At 34.6% G+C, this 19,045-nt stretch overlaps 2 protein-coding genes across 3 annotated transcripts; one reads left to right on the plus strand and one right to left on the minus strand.

The window, feature by feature from the left end:
* Positions 1-7,947: 7,947 nt before the first annotated feature.
* Positions 7,948-9,394, plus strand: LOC149024779 (uncharacterized protein At4g17910-like). The gene is made up of 5 exons (XM_089143531.1): positions 7,948-7,976; positions 8,073-8,124; positions 8,238-8,282; positions 9,045-9,143; positions 9,242-9,394. Exons 1-5 carry the CDS (start codon positions 7,948-7,950, stop codon positions 9,392-9,394), a joined length of 378 nt encoding a protein of 125 aa, XP_088999657.1.
* A 648-nt stretch (positions 9,395-10,042) lies between these two features.
* On the minus strand, positions 10,043-15,003 carry LOC149024780 (fatty acyl-CoA reductase 3-like). Of its 2 annotated transcripts, XM_089142993.1 has the most exons (10): positions 14,902-15,003; positions 14,673-14,776; positions 14,357-14,559; positions 14,124-14,224; positions 13,820-14,012; positions 12,531-12,698; positions 11,605-11,686; positions 10,989-11,255; positions 10,746-10,873; positions 10,046-10,472 (listed from the first exon to the last, which is right to left on the minus strand). In XM_089142993.1, the coding sequence occupies exons 1-10, from the start codon at positions 14,978-14,980 to the stop codon at positions 10,304-10,306; spliced, it is 1,494 nt and encodes a 497-aa protein (XP_088999119.1). In that variant the 5' UTR covers positions 14,981-15,003; the 3' UTR covers positions 10,046-10,303. The 2 variants fall into 2 exon arrangements, with proteins under 2 accessions (XP_088999120.1, XP_088999119.1); XM_089142994.1 differs by lacking the exon at positions 12,531-12,698 and having other exon boundaries at positions 10,043-10,472.
* Positions 15,004-19,045: the final 4,042 nt, after the last annotated feature.

Consider the following 19,045-nt stretch of genomic DNA (forward strand, 5'->3'; position numbering starts at 1 on the left):
CTTGCCTAAGGTGTTTATATAGTGTAAGATATTAGAGATTAATTTGGAATATAACTCTGATGAGAGTTGTTTACCTGACTCTTCTCAATAGACTAGTTGATATATAGTAGAAGTTCACCTCTGATCGGTCATTCTTGATGCGGTGGTCGGTTCGTTCATGTATTAGATGGTCGAACCAATTCCTTTCGAACTAGTGGTTGGACCGGGCATTGATGAACTAGACCTGATGGTATAAAATTACCATATTGGTCATTGACATGTACGATTGCAAAGGCAGAAGTAGAACTAGGATTCAACATGAGAGGGCGCGAAAGCACTAATATTTTTTACAGCACATATGTGTGGGTCCATATAGGTCCCATTGAGGGTCCTACCCTTGAATTATTTTATCATATTCAAACGTAGGTCCACATATATTCTGTGGGACCAATACACATTACAAAAATAGGTAAATTATTGATAATGATAATTTCTCCATAAAAAAATATGGGTAAATGAAAGCAACAATGCATAAATAAAATATATACATAAAAAAAAAAAAAAAGAAGACACATGATTTCAATCATAAAAATTTAGATACAAACTAATGGTAGTTAGTTACCTTACTAACTATAGATTTTTCATGCACAATATAAAATCAAATAACAAAAGAAAAAAATAGAAAGACTATAAAATCAAATAGAATTAGTAAAAGAAAAAATCGACAAAGAGAGTGTTTAATTGAAGATTTTTTTTTTCTTCAAATTTTCCTTAACCCAAATTCTTGACTGTCTACTTAAGGGAAGAAATTTCAAACCGTCCATAATTCACTTTTTTCAAAATTCTAAGTTACCCATAGTTAACTTTTAAAGTGAAATGATTATTTTGTCCATAGGGTGAAGGGAAATATAAGTTATTATTTTATGAAATCTCATTTTATTTTTTCAAATTTACAAAAAAATTCCCCGGTTCACTTGCTTCACCACCCCTACCCTGCCCATGACTACCGCCCCTTCCCTTGCTGGAAAAAAAGGGACAAAGTGACCCATAGATAACATAAGTGATGGATAAGACAAATACACATACCCTTTTTGGGGAGCGACTCCGATGATGATGGTCTCTAAGCTTGTCCTCTCCCTAGAGAAAGAGAGGTATAGCCGTCTAGGTATATCTTGCATCTGCATACAGATCAAACCGTTTTAACCCAAAAACGAAAGACACTTGAGAAATTAATTAGTTCAAATATAAACCTTATTTGCTGACAAAATAAAATAAAATAAAACCTTATTTTATTGGAGAAAATAAAAGAAAGATGGTGAACCCTGAACCCCTCTCATATTGCGGGTAGACCTGTAAATAGATCGGATTCGGCTCGGATACACTAGTATCCGAATCCAAATAGCAAATCTGCTATCCGAATCTGACAAAAGTTTAGAGTAGGCATTTGAATTTGAATCCGAAACTTTATCGGATATCCAATCCGATAAACTATCCGATTATTGATTGATAATTGTCACTTTTTAATATTTTTTATTATAAATTTCTAATTTGCGATTACCAAATACCGGTTTCCGAATCTGATTATCATCCATTTTTAAAGAAAAAATGTTAAATACTTTACTCTATCCGAATAAATTTTTATTTGGATATTATCCTCCGATAAGCAATTATGAATCCGAATCCGGTTGCTTAGCGGACGGATACAGATATTTTCTGGTAAAAAAAAATTTGGATACGGATACCCTTAAATGAATACGAATGCGAATTCAGAGGCGGATTTCGGCTATCCATTTACAGGTCTAATTGCGTGTGAGAGGACTTCATACCCTCCGCAGCTGGAACCACAACAAGACATTCTATTAGCTAAGGGAAAGGAAAATGATGAAGAAATGTAATACCAAGGGAATCCAGGAGGTCTTTCTTTTTCCGGCAGAAGACGGGGTGGTGGTTGCTTGCAATGGTCACCGGCAGGGGAGGGAGGGTGAACCAGGGATTTTTTTTTTTTGGTAAATTTGAAAAAAAAAACTTAAGTAAGGTTTTGTAAAATATTAACTTATATATCCCTTCACCTTTGGATAAAATGATTATTTCACTTTAAAAGTTAACAGAATAGTCAATCATGGGTAACTTGAAAATTTGAAAAAAAAGGTGAATTATGACGATTTGGAACTTTTTCCACTTAAGTGAAAAATTAAGAATTTAGGCCCAACCTAGTGGGTGCCCTGAAAAAAAAAACCTCTATTATAAATCATAGTTTAACGTATGTTTGATTGCAATGGAAATGAAAAAAAGAAAAGGGAAAGAAAGGAAGAGAAATGCAAGGAATCCCCCTATCGCGTTTGGTTACAAGCGACGTGATGTGAAATTAATTTAACCACACTGTTTGGTTCTGGAAAATTGATATGAAATGAGTTTAGATTTTTTTTTAAATCTATAAATCAATCTATATATTAATTCTATTCTATGAATTTTTTTTCTCCATCCAGATCAAGTTAAAGAGTAAACTCATATATCTAACGTCAATCAATTTAAGTATTAAATAGGCACCGGGTGATCTCGTTCAATTCAGAAAAACAACTATCAAAATCTATTAAATCCCATCGCTTGAATAGCTAAAGAGTAGAGTTCGAGGAACACAGTTATGTATATCAGTATCTCTACATGTTTTGTAACAGACTTTTTCAAATGGGTGCATTTAATCATTTTTTTCTCAATGTGATTTTTCTGGTGCATGAGATTGACAAATGAAGTCATAAGAAACATACACTCTTATGAAGAGCAAGAAAGACACGTAAAGCTTTGTTAACCTTTAGCTGGAATAGTTCCTTGGGTCCATGATGAGCTATCTAAAAGTTGTGTGAACAGTGACCAGAAAACCAAGTTACTGACCTTCAATGGTGACATGTATCAGATAGGTACATGAATCCGCTGAAGCTGTTCATGCTCTTCAATGTGAGTCGGGATCACCTTTCAGAGGTATGTGTTTAGTGTTATTCTTCTCCTTTTTCAACACATATTAATAGGGATGAGACCTACTTGCGAGTGCTAATAAAAGAAACGGATGTAAGAATTTCGTTGGATCTTATGTGAATTACATCTTTATTATATGGTTGAAAAGCATCAGGAGAGCACATACCTCTTTCTTGACAGAGAGATGACTAGACTCCATGAATACTTCTCTAGCAATCCATGGATGCTTAGAGAAGTACTAATAGCAACATTCTTGAAGCAAATTGAATTTTGCTAGGTTCTAAGGGATGATCCAACTTGATAGATGAACTCACCATATTGATTTGCAAGAACTACCATGGCTACAATCGTCGAATTCACAACCATGTCCCTTGGTATCAGTTTCATCATTAATTCGAAGTTAATATTAAAAGTGGAGGCAACGTTTACAGCATGATTGGGATTAAAAATAGAACCCAACATTAACACAAAAAGTATAAATATGTGTTTGGAAGTGTTGACAACTTATTTGAGAACTTAGTCTCAGAGATTGATGTCGTAGAGACTGCTCCATCCCTACCCTGACTAGTTTGCAATCAACTACAAAAAGTCCATAGTCTCTTGGGTATTGGGTGTGGAAGAATCCTTTTGGTTTCAAAAAATCATGAAGCAAATACATTTTGGATGGGGATAGAAACACTATATTTTACCTCCTCTTTGCTAAGATCCCTCATCATAAAAGAAAAATAGAATCTATTGTACATTAGGGATCTTGTGTTTTTGACCCAAGAGATATAGCATAAGCCTTTGCTAATCAGATTGCCAAAACTCTATACCTCAGCCCAACCCTTAGACCCTACCAGCTCTAGAACTCTATAGATAGCTCCAATTGAACACATGAACACATTTAGCTAAGCATGAACTAAGAGAACAACTATTCCTATAAATGTCTCCCAAGTTGTATTCCAACCAGATGATTCCATCTCTCGCTTTAACTGTGTCCTGAATCCTCAAAATGAGTCACTTAAATCTTAACTTATAAGTTGACTTAGAAGTTACTCTCGGATGTAACAAGTTAGGAAATAAACTTTGAGAAAAGTGTGGCACTCTTTAGCCAGAACGTTGGCAAAGGAACTAGAAGTCAAATAAGCTCGATACTTGGGGTATCAAAGATGAAGAGAAACAAAGTCTACTTAAGCCAAACCGATTATGTGGAAGAGCCAAGGCCAAAAATCTTCAATTCGTCCTGGATAGAATGACAAAGAAACTAACGGCTTTGAAAGCATCGAATCTCTCCTTTGTTGGAAGAGGGGTCCTCATGGAAGCAACAATATAATCCATGGCCTTATACCAAATGTAATGCTTCCGATTACCAAAGGGTATTTGTAGGAAAATGGACTTAATATGCCAAAGATTTCAGAATCGAGCTCCTCACCAAAGTAAACAGTTAACTCTAATTTCTAGGATGCCAACCTATTCAGCTAAAAGACCCAAGATTCAAGAAAATGGAAGACTACAACACTGCATTGCTCCTCAAATAAGGGTGAAGGCTATTGAATGACCCTAATACACTATGGGTAAAGGTGTTAAGGCAAAATACCACAATGGACCAACACCATCCAATCCAATAATGGTGACCAAAAAAGGATCATGGATATGGAATAGCATCACAAGTATCCTTCCACTACTCAAGACAATGGTAAGGAAAAAAAATAGGAGATGGCAAAGAAGCTTCCTTTTGGTTTGATCCCTGGATCCCTCCTAATTCACAACAAATAGCGAGGGAACTTGACTTCTCCTTCTGGAAAAGGCAGATTGACTACTATGGAAAAAGTTGCACATGACTTTGAAGCTAACTCCTGGTCTTATCTAATCTCATCACAGACTCATTCCCACTCAATTCAATTACCCATATGCATATCCAATCAACTTAACTCCTGGTCTTCTCTAATCTCATCACCGACTCATTCCCACTCAATTCAATTACCCATATGCATATCCAATCAACCTCTCCGGTTTCTATCTCATCCGACTCTTCCCCCAATTCTTACCCATATGCTTCCAATCAACCCTCGGCTTCTCTAATCCTCCCGACTCATTCCCACTCAATTCAATTACCCATATGCATATCCAATCAACCTAATTCCATGTCTTCTCTAATCTCAAAATCAGGTGAATTTTTGGCTAAATTGGCAGGTCGTACAATTTTGAGAGAGAAATCTCCGATACACGAAATGCTCTCTCAAAATGATGGAAATTTGTTTTTGGAAATTACTCTTCTCCATCCTAAATTTAAATCTTTTTTTTTTAGGGCCTCTTGAATGTAGGAATACCATTCAATGCTATTCTTGCTCAATGGACCGACACTCCTTCTAACTATGCATTATGCAACAATAGTATGGAGACGGCATGGCATACTTACATTTTGTACGAATGGATGAAAAGAATCTTGACAGCAAGACCTTTGGGATTGACGACAGAGAATCTAAGTCAAAGCTTCATCCTAGACCTTTGCACACACCTCCTCTCAGATAGCCATATGGATAACCAAGCAATTATATGGGTTATTAATTTCGGTCTCTATAATTACATGCTACTTTGTGTTGGAAAAAAGAAATGCCAAAATTTTTGCTTGTCAACAACCAAATAGGGTGCTGATGAGAATTAACAAATGGACAGTAGATCTAAAGTTATAAAGTAAATTACAGGGAGAAATGGAAAATGAGGAAAAAGAAGAAGACTATAAGGCTAACATAGCCATGACCTCTCAAGTTAACCCCTATTTTGCTAGAGGAAGTAGCTTTAACAACAAATATGTATTGTTGCCACTTTAAACACCCCACACTCATGGAATGGTTTACTAAGGTTACGCATCAGAATCCTCCTTTAATCCTAATATGAAGACTATAAGGCTAACACAGCCATGTAACTGCATTCTGAAGTAATTCCAACTTTTTCTTTCCTATATATAAAATAATAATAAAATAAAACCCAAAAAAAATCAACACAAAAAGTGATTATCTTTTGCCATTTGAAGGCAAACCAACCTACAGTAGCATGAACCTAATACTAAAGAATCAAAATAAGCCAAATCTGTAATTGATCCAAGCCAAAAACTGAAGTTCGAGAAGTTAAGTTTCTAATCTCTCTCATTCTCAAACAACTATCGAATTGACTATCTCCTTACTATCCAACCATGAAACAAAGGAAATAAGTTTTTCATTTTCTTTTGTTTTTGCATTTGTTCCTCCGTTTTACTTTGCTTTTCTTCTTTTCGTTGATCTTGCACCATCCCATATGAAGATGCATGCAGAGGAAGGAAACATTTGGAGAATTCTGAGACAAGAAGAAGATGACCTGTTCAAGGGTTAATCATGGAAAAAGAATGTAAAACACTGCATAAATTTGTTTAATTTTGTTAAATCAAATACCTGGTGACTAGTTTTGTAGAAGAAAACCTGAAAGTGATTAATCACGTTATTCCACCTCGATCCCCTGCCCCCATCTTTTCCAAAAAAGGAAAAAAGAAAAGAAAAGAAAGAAGAACATGTCCATTGAGATTATTGAGTCTGGCCCACTGGGTCCAGACCATTTATTCGCTTGGCTAAGGCAGCATTAGGCAGGTTCACATAGACTGGTCCTGGTTCATGATGTATGATTTCTCAAGTCTCATAGACTTGACTTTTAGGGGTTGTATTACAGTTTTTATATTTCTTCTTCTTTTTTTTTTTCTTCGAGAACCAAATGGGCACCTAGGCACAGTTTATTATCTTCTTGATATCAAAACAAATCTTAAAAATAAAATAAAATAATAATAATAATAATAATAATAATCTTATTTCATTTTTTAGGGGATGGGGGTTACAAAAACTTTCTTGTTCTTTAACCATATCCGATCTCAGCAACAAAACAGTGAAAAACAATGAAAATGTATAGAAACAGGAAAACTCTTTTTCACCTAATAATAAGAAAATGGAACTGAAACATTGCCATACAACCCCTTAAATCTCTATGTTCCTTTGATTAATTTTTTTCTTTCTTATATCTATTTGTGATTTCTTAGTGTTTGTTCTAACATTTATTATTTAATTTAAAAGAGTTTCCCCCCCCCTGTTTTACGTAAAGATTCTATATTATTATTCCAATCAAATGGTATGAAAGTTGCTTGTGTGGAATATACACATCCCCACCTTCTTTCCCAATTTAATTATTTGATCAACTTCTCCAAGAAATACTGCAATAATTGTGAAATCCTCAAGGATCCTAGCATGAAACCTTACTTGTAGGTCCAAGAACCCATAGTGTTAGTAGAAGATAGCTGTGGGTCATCCAGATAGACCATTGGATTAGATCAAAATCCATGGTTGTGGATGGTATTGATGAAGGTTTTGACACTTTGCTGAATTTTAGAAAGAGATTTGACATGAAGCACAATGGTCAAGGAAGTTGGATTAATAGCTCACGAAAGATAGAGTTGGAGAGCCCTCAAGCCTAGTTAAGGGGCCCTAACTTGATCTACAAGGTTATACTTGTGTTGCAGACTAATCGGACCACAAAATCCCACTTCTGTGAGAAGTTAGATGTGGAAGTTGATTAGGGAGGTTGACCAAGGGGCGACCTCCCTCTGAAGCCTAAGAACAACAAAGGGCATATTGGGCTTTTTGATTTATTTACACCCTATTTAAAGGTGTTCTCCCCCTAAAACAAATTATTTTATTTGTTAGACAGAGGAATCAGTCTTCTTTGAAGATTGAGGCGCATTTGCAGACAATTATGCCATTCGGAAGAAGTCTTCTACAGAGGGAAAGTCTTCTATGAAGAAAAGTCAATGGACAAGGAATAGAGTCTGGATGCTTAATTTCTTGTTTTGGTATATCTTCTGTTGCAACATAGTTTCTCATTTCAACTATCCCCCCAAAATTATCTTAGGTTTGGTACATGGGGACACGAGATTAAACAGCAAACAGGAGTTATAATTTATAAAATTAGGGTGGTTCTGGGATCACCCAAAACTAACGAATGAGGCAAGAGTTGTCCGGCCCTGGAAGGTGATCTCGTTCAGATGTTTCCCAGGAACGATTCGAAGGAAGCCCTTAAATTATCGAGGTTGATTCCTTACCCTTAGGTTTGCAATGCATGTTCAGGTTCCTGACTATACTTCTGGACAAGCATGTTGAGAAAGTTTCTCGTAGGATGGTAAAGAGTTGTTTGTTTAATGCGTCATCCTTGTTTGTCTCTAGTAACTACGTGCTAATTTTTTTAGTTATGGATATTTTGGCTAATCAATTGGCATTGAACTTATGGTGCAGTGTAACTTGGCATATGTAATGTTTGTATTAGCAGTGAACTTTCAGGTAATTCCCGATTTCAGTGTCAAAGTAAAGTGTTAACAGAAATTCATTGATTAATTTTAGGTTAGAAGAGAGGTCCATTACACATTATAATTGTCTATGAAACCAAAAGTAGAATGTGTTCTTAGAATGGGAATTTTAGAATTGATTGTTTGTAATTGATTACAGTTTTAATGGCCATTGCACATTAATATTCATTGGATTTGTCTTCCCTTATTTGTGTGGAAAAGGATGAGTTATTTACTTGCACTTGAATTGTATTTCCCATTCAAAGAAAGCAATGAGATTAAACTGGATTTATGAGATTATCACTGAATCCAGTTTGAATCCAATATCATTTACTCCCTACTGGAAAAGTAGTGTGGAATTATAATGTTGAATGGATGCATTGTGTTTAAGCTGATTTCATGGAACTTGCTGCATGCAGTATAATGATGTAAGGTTATACTGAAAAAAAGAATGTTTGAACCAAAGAACACATTAATGGCTTGGTTGCTACTCGTATGTAATGTAATAGTGCACTGATAAATAAGTTGAAGACTCATTTGTTTATTATGAGAGTTGTTCAATGTTTACATTTTTAAAGGAATATTCAGATAATCTAAAGAAACAAATCTCAACATTGTGATTATTTAAGTTGACTAAATTTATGAGATACTTGACTAAATTTATGTGGTAACCTACGCATTATCTTTTAAGAAAGTTCTTTCTAACAAAGTTAAATTTGTACTGCTAATGCAAATATGCAATTACTTAATTTTGCAGGTTTTAGGAATTCTGATGCTTTCAGATTTCATCGGTGGACAAAAGACATCAGTGCTTGAAGAAGCATTCAACTTGAATCTACTGGCATTATTTCTACTGGTGATTTTAGAGTCCGCTTTTTTCTTTAGCCTGTTTAAAGAAAATTGATTTCACTACTTTTGAGGAAAACCATTTTGGTGATGAATTTCTTTCTGCAGGCCAATGTCCTTACTGGGTTGATAAACTTGTATGTGGATACCATCTCGGCTTCTTGGTTCACAGCATTAATCATCTTGCTCAGCTATGGCCTTGTTTTGTCTTTTCTCACAGGATTTGCCGAATTTTCTGGCATTAGGTTGAAATTTTGGTAACCTGGTTTCTGTAAGTTGGTTTCTAGTATTAATTTAACATCGTGATTGAAGCCTAAATCATGTGCATTTATAGTTTAATTCAAGGGAGTGAATTGAATTGAATCCAGTTGCTTCACACTAAAAGGATTGTGTACAAACAATAGCTGCACATAGGCAGGCAACCCTTTTCACGCTATTGTATATATATATATATATATATATTCCCTTGAATTGGTTCAACCGTATGAGTTGAATGTACCATCAATGGGTTGGCTCATTTGGCACCGACTAACACATCTTAGTACGAGGTCGAGAGTACTCTCCCCTAGAGAGGGATAAAAGAAGAAGAAAATTTGAGGTTGGTTTTTTACTTGGTTCTATATGAGGGTCTATATTGCAGCTTGAATTCTCATCCTTTTTCATATCAAAGATTTATTTGTTAGATATTAATTCAAATCATCTGCAGCCATGGATGTGTTGCCCATTCTTCAGCCGAGCAAAGAAGGCTTGCGGAATGTTGGCCAGGTAATCTCAGAAGGTTAAATGATTAAATTTTTTAATTTGAATTGAAACTTTGGTTTAATTTCACACGCTTGTGGCTACTAACAATGTGAATCCAATAGTGTGATCCGGTAATCATGTTAGCAAGGCTGGTTTCCCTTTGGTTGTGAATGATATAGGATGTATACGTCAATGAAATTATGTATACAAACACAGTTTGATACCTTATGGCATGTCAACAGAAAATCCCATTAAGATACTAACTGTATGAGCCAAATCCAAAATTTGGATATTTATTATAGAAATCGTTTTATGTCATTTATTCTTCATCACGCAAAGATAGAATACGTCTAGTGCTGTCTTGAAAGCAACTAGTAATACCATTATTAATTAATATTAAATATATCATTCTTTAACCAAGAAATCAATCTATGGTTTCGTACTCTTTGTAGTAAGAGTGCTTCTTATGAGCCCAGGCAGGTGAATGTTCATCATATAATCATCCCAGTCAACACCTTTTGGATCGAAACATAACAAATGTTTCCCCTCACCATTTTGCATTGCCTTTCGCAACTTCTCTGCGTTTGAGTCATCAAAGCTGTATATACGAAGAAAATTAATTACAGAGTGAGTAGAATCACAAAACAAAATTAAAAAAAAATAAAACAAGGGAAGTATAACATTTTAAAGTCGTGTGCCAAGTGCCAACATGCTGGGTACACAACCATAACATGTTTTCTCCCATTAAACAAACTCATATCTACTCGTTTTGTCATTAATTTTCTTATAGAAAAGATATAACTATTTTCTTTGCTCCCACTTTATTTCCTATGCAAGATCAGATTGACAACCAAAGAGAGAAAAAACATACATTCCTTTGAAGAACAAGTAAGGCTCATAAAGCTTCACCAACCGCATTGTAGAGCTTAACTTCTCATTGAGATTGCTATATTTGCTTTGGAGAGCTCGACAAGTTGCAATATTCAGAAGCCAGAAAACCTGGAAGATAATATTGAATTGGAAACGTTAAAATTGATGTAAATAAGTCTTAGACCATTATTATTGAAAAAAAGAAAAGAAAAGAAAAAATAAAAATAAAAATAAATAAACCAACCTTCAATGTTAGCATAAAATGAATAGCTATGTATTTGTGGAAGCTGTCCATGCTCTTCAGTAATTTCATTTTGCCAACTTTGATAGGCTTTCCATCATCGTCAGTCCATGGATGCTTAGAGAAGTAGTGATAGAAATACTTGGGAAGCAAGCTTAATTTTGCTGGGTTTCTTAGGGATGACCCTACTTGGTAGATGAATTCACCACGCTGATTTGCATGAGCTATCATGGCCACAATCATCGCATTCACAACCATGTCCCCAGGGATCTGCTTCATCATCAACTCAAACTTGATGAAATAATAATAATAATAATAATAATAATAATAATAATAATAATAATAATAATAATAATAATAATAATAATAATAATAATAATAATAATAATAATAATATAATAATATTAATATAATAATAATAATAATATAATAATATAATAATAATAATAATAATAATAATAATAATAATAATAATAATAATAATAATAATAATAATAATAATAATAATAATAATAATAATAATAATAATAATAATAATAATAATAATACATATTTATACAGGAAACACCTTAGAAATGTATTGTCAATGAAAAGAGTAGGAAAAAAGAGCTCACACTACCATATCAAGGACTATCTCTGGATTGCCAGCAAAGAATGTTATTTTCCCCTTACCATAACCAATAGCGATGGCATCAATGGTTCTGTCATTAACATTGAAGTTGATAATGAGTAAAACAAAATTTAATGCAATAATCAACATTTAAATTTTTTATTATCAAGAAATTAAAATTGCTCTGAATTTGGTTGTATTGATTTGAAAACTTAATTTTACCCGCACAAAAATAAATTTGAATATTTGATTATATATTAATGTATCACAGTTGGAAAACCATTTTTTTTTTTGGTTGGGGGGTGGAGGGAATGGATGGTTTATGACTCAGTCAAAAAAACTCAGTGATTTCGACTTGCAAACCTACTGATGATAAATTAGAGAAGAAAAAAAACAAGAATATATATAAAGGAATCACATATTTTTAAGTTTAGATTATGGACAAGAGAAGTGAAATGAATTTCTTATAGTTTATTAGCATGGAGTTGTTATTTTAGAATACGATTTAACTTATCAAGTATCATGATTCATGTTAAATTACTCACTTAAATAAGACTCAGATGGTTTATGACTAAATTGAGTCTTTTTTTCATCTAGACCTAGTTTACAAAACTCTTAATTAGGGTTTTAAAATTTTGACTTGAGTTGGACAACTCGGACCGATCAGTTTATGAAAATAAATTCGATACATTTATTTCATTGAAAACTTAGAGAACAATAAGAGTGATGGAAAACAAGGCAAAACAATGCAGAATTGGATTAGAAAAATAAGAGAGGTGGTATGAAATCATAAAAAATAGAAAGGTAATGTTGTACTTTCTATTAACATAAAACTTAAAATTCAAATCAAACAACTTTCAAAATAGAAATGATCGATAAATTGAAGTAGAAATTATATCCAATTAAACCTAAACTGTCACAAAAATTTAAATTACCTCAATCCTTCAATCCAACCGGAAAATGGTTCTTTGTATGTGCTTGTTATGATAGTTGGACGAAAAATAACAAGCGGTATATTCTTCTCTCTAAATTGTACTCCAATAAGCATCTCTCCCAGAGATTTTGTAAAAACATAAGTATTTGGCCAACCATAATGTCTTGCTCTTTGTCAACATAGAGGAAAAAAGGATAAAACAAAAAAAGTTGTGAGACAAAATCATCTAAATTAGACAAGAAGATAGCTTCAAAATAGAAACCAAAATAAATTGAAGGGAGAAACGATCTTCTAAGACCAAAATTCTCACTCATGAGATACATTGAAAACATGTCCGAACAAAAAAAAGTATATATATATATATAATAATAATAACAATGCATATAATAACAAGAAAAATCCAGGTCTTTGTTTGTTGCCTCGGTATTTTCCACATGGTTTTCATAAAAAAAAACAAGTGATATTTTCTAAAATCAAACGGCTGTGATTATCAGACCAAGGTAGGTTACAGCCATTGGATATTAAAGATGCCACGTATCGCCTTCTGATGACCACAAGCGAGAAATAAAAAAATTCCCAGACCAACTTCACGATTGGAAGACGAATTTTAGCTAAAAACCTATTTGGTTTATATCTTTTTAACCCGCGGTTGTTATTTGTGTTCCCTCTTTCTTTTCTTTTATTATTATTATTATTATTATTTAATGGTTGGCATTTTGATCATTTAATGTGAGGTGAGTAGGGTGTAAATGGATAATCGAAATCTACTTTCAAGTCCCCATCTACATCCAGTTTAGTGGTATCCGTATGTGTTCGATTACTAATAGGATGTGGATATGGCATATACCCCTCTCTTACCGATTATTATCCGTTCCATAAAATTATTTGACTAAGATACTTATTTGAAATTTTTATTTTTTATTTTTTATTTTTATAATTTTTTACTTGAGATATGGTGCTATTTATTTAGATTTTTATTAAAATTACTATCAAAGTTGCTAAATTCTTAAATTTCAAACCTAGCCTCACAAATAAAATGATAAAAATGTCAATAGATAGTTGAAAACTTGTATTCAATCAGTAATCATACTCATTTAAAAGAATCTACTTAATAAAATAGTTATCCAATTATCATTCAAATCCAGCTGAATCCGTCTAAAAACCGAAAGGATTTTATCCGAATCCGTCTAAATATAATAGAATGCGGACATGGTGGCACTACTATCTTCTCCAAATCCGATCCGTTTACATCTACGATGTAAGCCCTAAGCATATTGATTTGGTTCAAACCTGTTTAGTCCCAATTCTTTCATGGCATTTGTCTCAGTTTTTGGGTAAGCCCCTGAAGCCCGGAGTTGTTTTAATTTCTCCTCCACTAGTTTGAGCTCTTGTTGGATGTCCAACCCAGGGATCTTGTTCAGTGATTCACCCATCCTGAACGGTTTCTCCAGTATGATTCCTGCTTGTTCTCCTGCCACATAACCTGCAGGCAAGAACCCAAACATCTCCATAAATTAATTAAAGACACTTAAAAACTAAAATTTCGTTAAGCTAGCTGATTAAACAAACAGATTCATTGCTAGCTATTTCTAACCTGTAGATGTATGGAAAAGCATCTGTAGCTTGATACATCTCTTTGCAAAGCTGAGAACATGCTTAGCTCCCATGGAATTCACATTCAAAGCCACGTCGTATCTACACATGCATGCATAGCAGTAGGAACTAATTAATTTACAGGTCGCGAAGAGCTCTTAAGGCTACAATAACTCAATTACTAGATCTCTTAATTAGATGTCAGTTAATAAATCTGAACAGGAAAGTACGTACCTCTCGTCGAATCTGGTTGTCGCAGCCATGTTAACAACGATGTCGATCTCTCTCCACATCTCTTCCCTTAAATCTGAAGCTTCTATACCTAAGTGTTCGAAAGCGACGTCGCCGGCAACCGCAATAACCTTCTTCGAGATGAAGGAATCGAACCCGGAACCATATTCCTCTCTCAGAACCCTAAAGAGTTCCTTGCTTATGACCTGAAAAGTTAGTATTATTATTCAAACAGTTAAGGAGAGAAGAGTAATAATGGGCCTTTATGGCATGGTAGCACACATTGAACATTATTAATTATGATCGATGTAAGTAATACCTCTCCATGCAGTCTCTGTTCAGCCAATTCTGCATCTGCAGCTCTTAATAGAAGATAAAGCCTCTTGACGTTTGGCTGCACCCTCAGCACTTTCTCTATAAAAACTGTAATTCAAGACCCATAACTCCATTAGAAACACACACACACAAACAACGTTTTACTCGAAAGCCAGCAAATTAAACACACACACACACACAAACGCAGAGGGAAATGATCCCTAGCTACGTACGTTTCGCTAGAAACCCAGTAGCACCAGTGACCAAGATGGTCTTGCTCTCAAGAGACTGGACAATGCCCACTGGATCCATCTGAGAAAGCAATGAGAGAGAGAGAGAAGCTGCACGTTGGATGGCGGAAGGATATGTGCATTTATTTATATGTAGATGCGGAAGAATATCTGCATTTAAATGGTTGGGGAATACTAGGAGGGCGTACGGGAAGATATGTGCATTTATATGCAGATGCGGATGGATACCTGCATTGGCGGTGTGAAGGATATGTGCATTTATATGCCAAGCAACACCTACAACTCTAACTCTAATCTCTATTCCCGGCCTCTAATGGCGACCTCACTCTCCAATCTGCTAAGGATCTTTTTGAGTGGAAAAGTGAAGAGAAGTCACCTCTATTTTAGAGAAGATGGATTAAAAGAACTTTAAAGTGTACGTTCTTTTCATTCTCCTAAGGCCTAACACAGTCCAATTGATACGAGCAAAATCCCAACTTGTTTTTTATTTTTTATTTTTGTGTGGGTATAGTCTTTTACAGTTAAAAGTATTTTATGCTTGGAAGAGTTGCTTAACAGATGAGCTATATAAGAAAACTTGGGTTGGTTTCTTAGGGATCCATGAAACTCGTTGTTAGGTTTTTTTATTAAAAACTATATTATCTATATGTTAAGTTTCAAAACTAGTTTTTGCATTTCTTTTATGTAATTGTTTTGTTTGTGTGAGGCACATGAGGTAAGGTTGGTAATGAGGCACCATGAGTAAAGGAGGCCCTTCATGACCTTGGTTATGAGGCTCTTCATGACATTGGTCATGGGTCTTAAAGGTCTTGATCATGGTGATGAGGTGGACTTACTTGAATAGTGGAATTACTCAAATTCTAACTCTTGACATTCATTTCTCATTTCAACTTCATGACCATTCATGGCCAATACCATGAGTGGGGGTTAAGGTCTTTCAATGGGTTAAAGCCTATTCATTCCAAAGAAGTGAATGTGAGAGTTACTTCCCCAAGTAGTGGGGAGGTTAGGTCAAGGGGGTTTATTCACATTAGTGGAGGAGGGGCAAGCCATTGATTCTCCATTAGTGGAGGAGGGGCAAGCCATTGATTCTCCATTAGTGGAGAATTGATTCTCCCCTTGTGAGGAGGTGTGGTTTGGGCCTATATAAACCCAACCCTTCCTTGCATGTGGTGTGCAATAGAGACACTCCTCACTCACATTGTTTGTTTTACAAAGTTCATTTCTTTCTTGAGTTGTCTAAGTGTTGTGCTCTAGCTTTTGGCTCCTTGAAGGGACTAGAAGAACTACCTCATCTTCTAGTTGGAGGTTGCTTTATCTTGGAGGTGGTGGTGCGAAGAACCCTTGGTAGTAGGGTGCATCAATTACCTTAAAGACAGCATCAAGGTGTGACTCAACCTCATCGATCGGTGGTTCGTTCGGTTGCAACTACAAGCTCTTCGGATTTGCTAAAGATATTCATCTCTCAATTGTATTGCAATTTCATTTTTGTATGTTTGAAGAATTTGTAATACAATTACCCCAACACTCGTGGATGCTCGAATGTTGAAGGATGGTATTATAGGAAACTTCATGATTGCCTGCCTCTCTATTAGTTCTAAAGCACTAAACTCAATGAATCGGGCAATATTGGGTTAAGACGCACTCTCCACTCCTCCATCACCACCAATCAACGTCGTGAACTTCCTCCACCTCTAGCCGCCGTGAGAATGGATGACGACTAAAAAACAAAACAAAAGTTAGGGTTCTCAATCTCGCTTTTTCACATTACTGTCAAAGATGGACTCTTTTTTGAATTTCAATTTAATTGGGGTCTAGTTTTGCAATTTTAAAAAGTTTCTAAACTATTGATAAACTGAATTGCCAAGTTCACCTGTTCAACAAACCGTCGGAATATTTTCATAATAGATGTCATGAAAGTGTGCCTGATATCCGCGCAGGCGCAAACAAAAATCCCTTTGATCCTTGGATTAAGTGTTTTACAGTTTATTATCCATGATAGTGTCATATGCTGAATAAAATAATTCAATTGTCACTCACGGGTCGAAATTTAGGTTTAAAGATAATTTTAAGTGACTATTAAACATGTTTTAAATGATGTCCATAGAAATGTAAGGTTGATTGTTAGTAACGTTTTAACTGTTACAATCCAATGATAAATAGAGCTGCAATAAGGTTGGGCTTTCCCAATCCCAAGCTCAACCCTATATGTTCTAATCTAAGCCTATATATTTAATTAAGGGCCAATGATTATTGTCCTTGATCATAAGCCCTATAGGGCCCAGCCAAGCCCATTCCTGCATTGATTGTCCTTGAATGAGCCGGGTCGGGAGGGGTTGGCCTTGACTCTAGCTTTGTTCCTAGGCCTGATTAGCCCTATACTTGGCATTGGCCTTGATTGGCCCTATCCTTGACAAAGTATGTTTTCATTCACAATTGTATGAAAAATTAATATCCCTATTAAAAAAAAAAAATCCATATTCAAATAACAAGTAAATCAACGGTAATTTAGTATTATACAAAAATATGTATTTTTTTAGTAAAAAAAATGGTATTTTGGTACAAACATAACTATCTATACTTGATAAGTTTGGTTGGGATACCATGTTAGAGACAAATGAAAGATGTCAATATTTTTGGGAACTAAAAATGATTGAGGTCAAACCTCAAGGAGTCCAAATAAAAATTACCCTAAAAAATAATATAAAATATGAACTCATATTCTAATATGATCAAAATGACTCATGGTCAAAATCAAAGCTTATATCAAGGTTAATATGAAGACCAGGGTAAAAGTCAAGGACATGATCAGAGTCAAGATTAATGAAAAAATTAGCGTCAATATTATGGCCAAAATTAGGGTTAGGATCAGGGTGAAAATCAGAGTCAAGATCAGGGACAAAAATAACTACGATCAGGGCCAAAACCAAGGTTAGAACAATACCAAGATTAGGGCAAGGATCAGGTTAGGGGAAAAAAATCAGGGATGGGCTCGATGGGCTAAAAAATAATCCCATGCCCTCCCTTAGCCATAGTCAGGGCCAGATATTATCTTGAGCTCAATACATATTCGGGCTCAGGGCAACTATTAGGGCCGCCAGGGCCAAATTTGCACCCCTATAAAAAATGTTTGCTCTACAATTTCAAGAATTTGTATCAAACGGTTTACCAATCTCATTGATGTAGTACCTTAATAAGAATTATTTTCCTCAAAATGGATACAACACTAATTATACTAAATTCTTTAAATGGTTAACTTTGATTTTACACCCTTAAACACAGAATTGGAAACCTTTCCCTCCAAGCCTCTTGTTCATCTGGTCCTTTTGACTGCCGTGACTAGAAATGATGGCAATTGTTGGATGTAAAGGCTAAAATGGAGCTAATTCGTTTATAAATGGAATCACATTTTCGAAATCGGATTGATTCTATTTCATTCATTTCTAAATGGTTTGATTTTGTTTCAGCATTTGCATTTGGCATTTGCCATACTCTCCGTCCACGCATCGCCCATTCAACAGTTGGACCGTTTGGATGGACGAAAGGTTTGTACGGAGAGGATCTTGATCCCTTGAAACAAAGGAGTTTGTGTGTATGATTCAACCATTGTAAGGGTAGAGGAGGATCTGGACTCGTTTGGTTACTACATGTAAAAGCGAAAATTCAATCACTCTTAAGGATTAAGACCCTATCAAGTGTAATTAATTATAATCTTAAAATGCTTTCTTGATTATAGAATGGATGCTTTGACAATTTATTGTCTTAATAAAACTTTACTAGTTGATGGACCTTGTCCAATGAGATTTTTCTTTTCATTGAAAGAAAAAATTTCAATCTACATGATTGGATTTTTGACACGTGTATGATTTCAAAGCAAGATTTTTCTTAGTATATTAGCTATAATAGTGATTAATAAAGGTCACTTCTATTTATTTATTTATTTTTGGTACAAAGGGACTTTAAAAAAAAATCTGTTCTATTTTAATTAATTAACTAAAAAATAATATTTTGTTTTTAATAATAAAAACATATTAATAATTAAAGTATGTAAGTTAAAATTTCCTCTTTATGTGGATAAAGAGTCTAGGGCAAGGAATGGACCAAGGACGAGTATGGATATAATATC

The sequence above is a fragment of the Hakea prostrata genome, chromosome 2 (genome assembly GCF_041222555.1).
Source record: "Hakea prostrata isolate BN-2017 chromosome 2, UWA_Hpros_2, whole genome shotgun sequence".
Taxonomy (NCBI): domain Eukaryota; kingdom Viridiplantae; phylum Streptophyta; class Magnoliopsida; order Proteales; family Proteaceae; genus Hakea; species Hakea prostrata.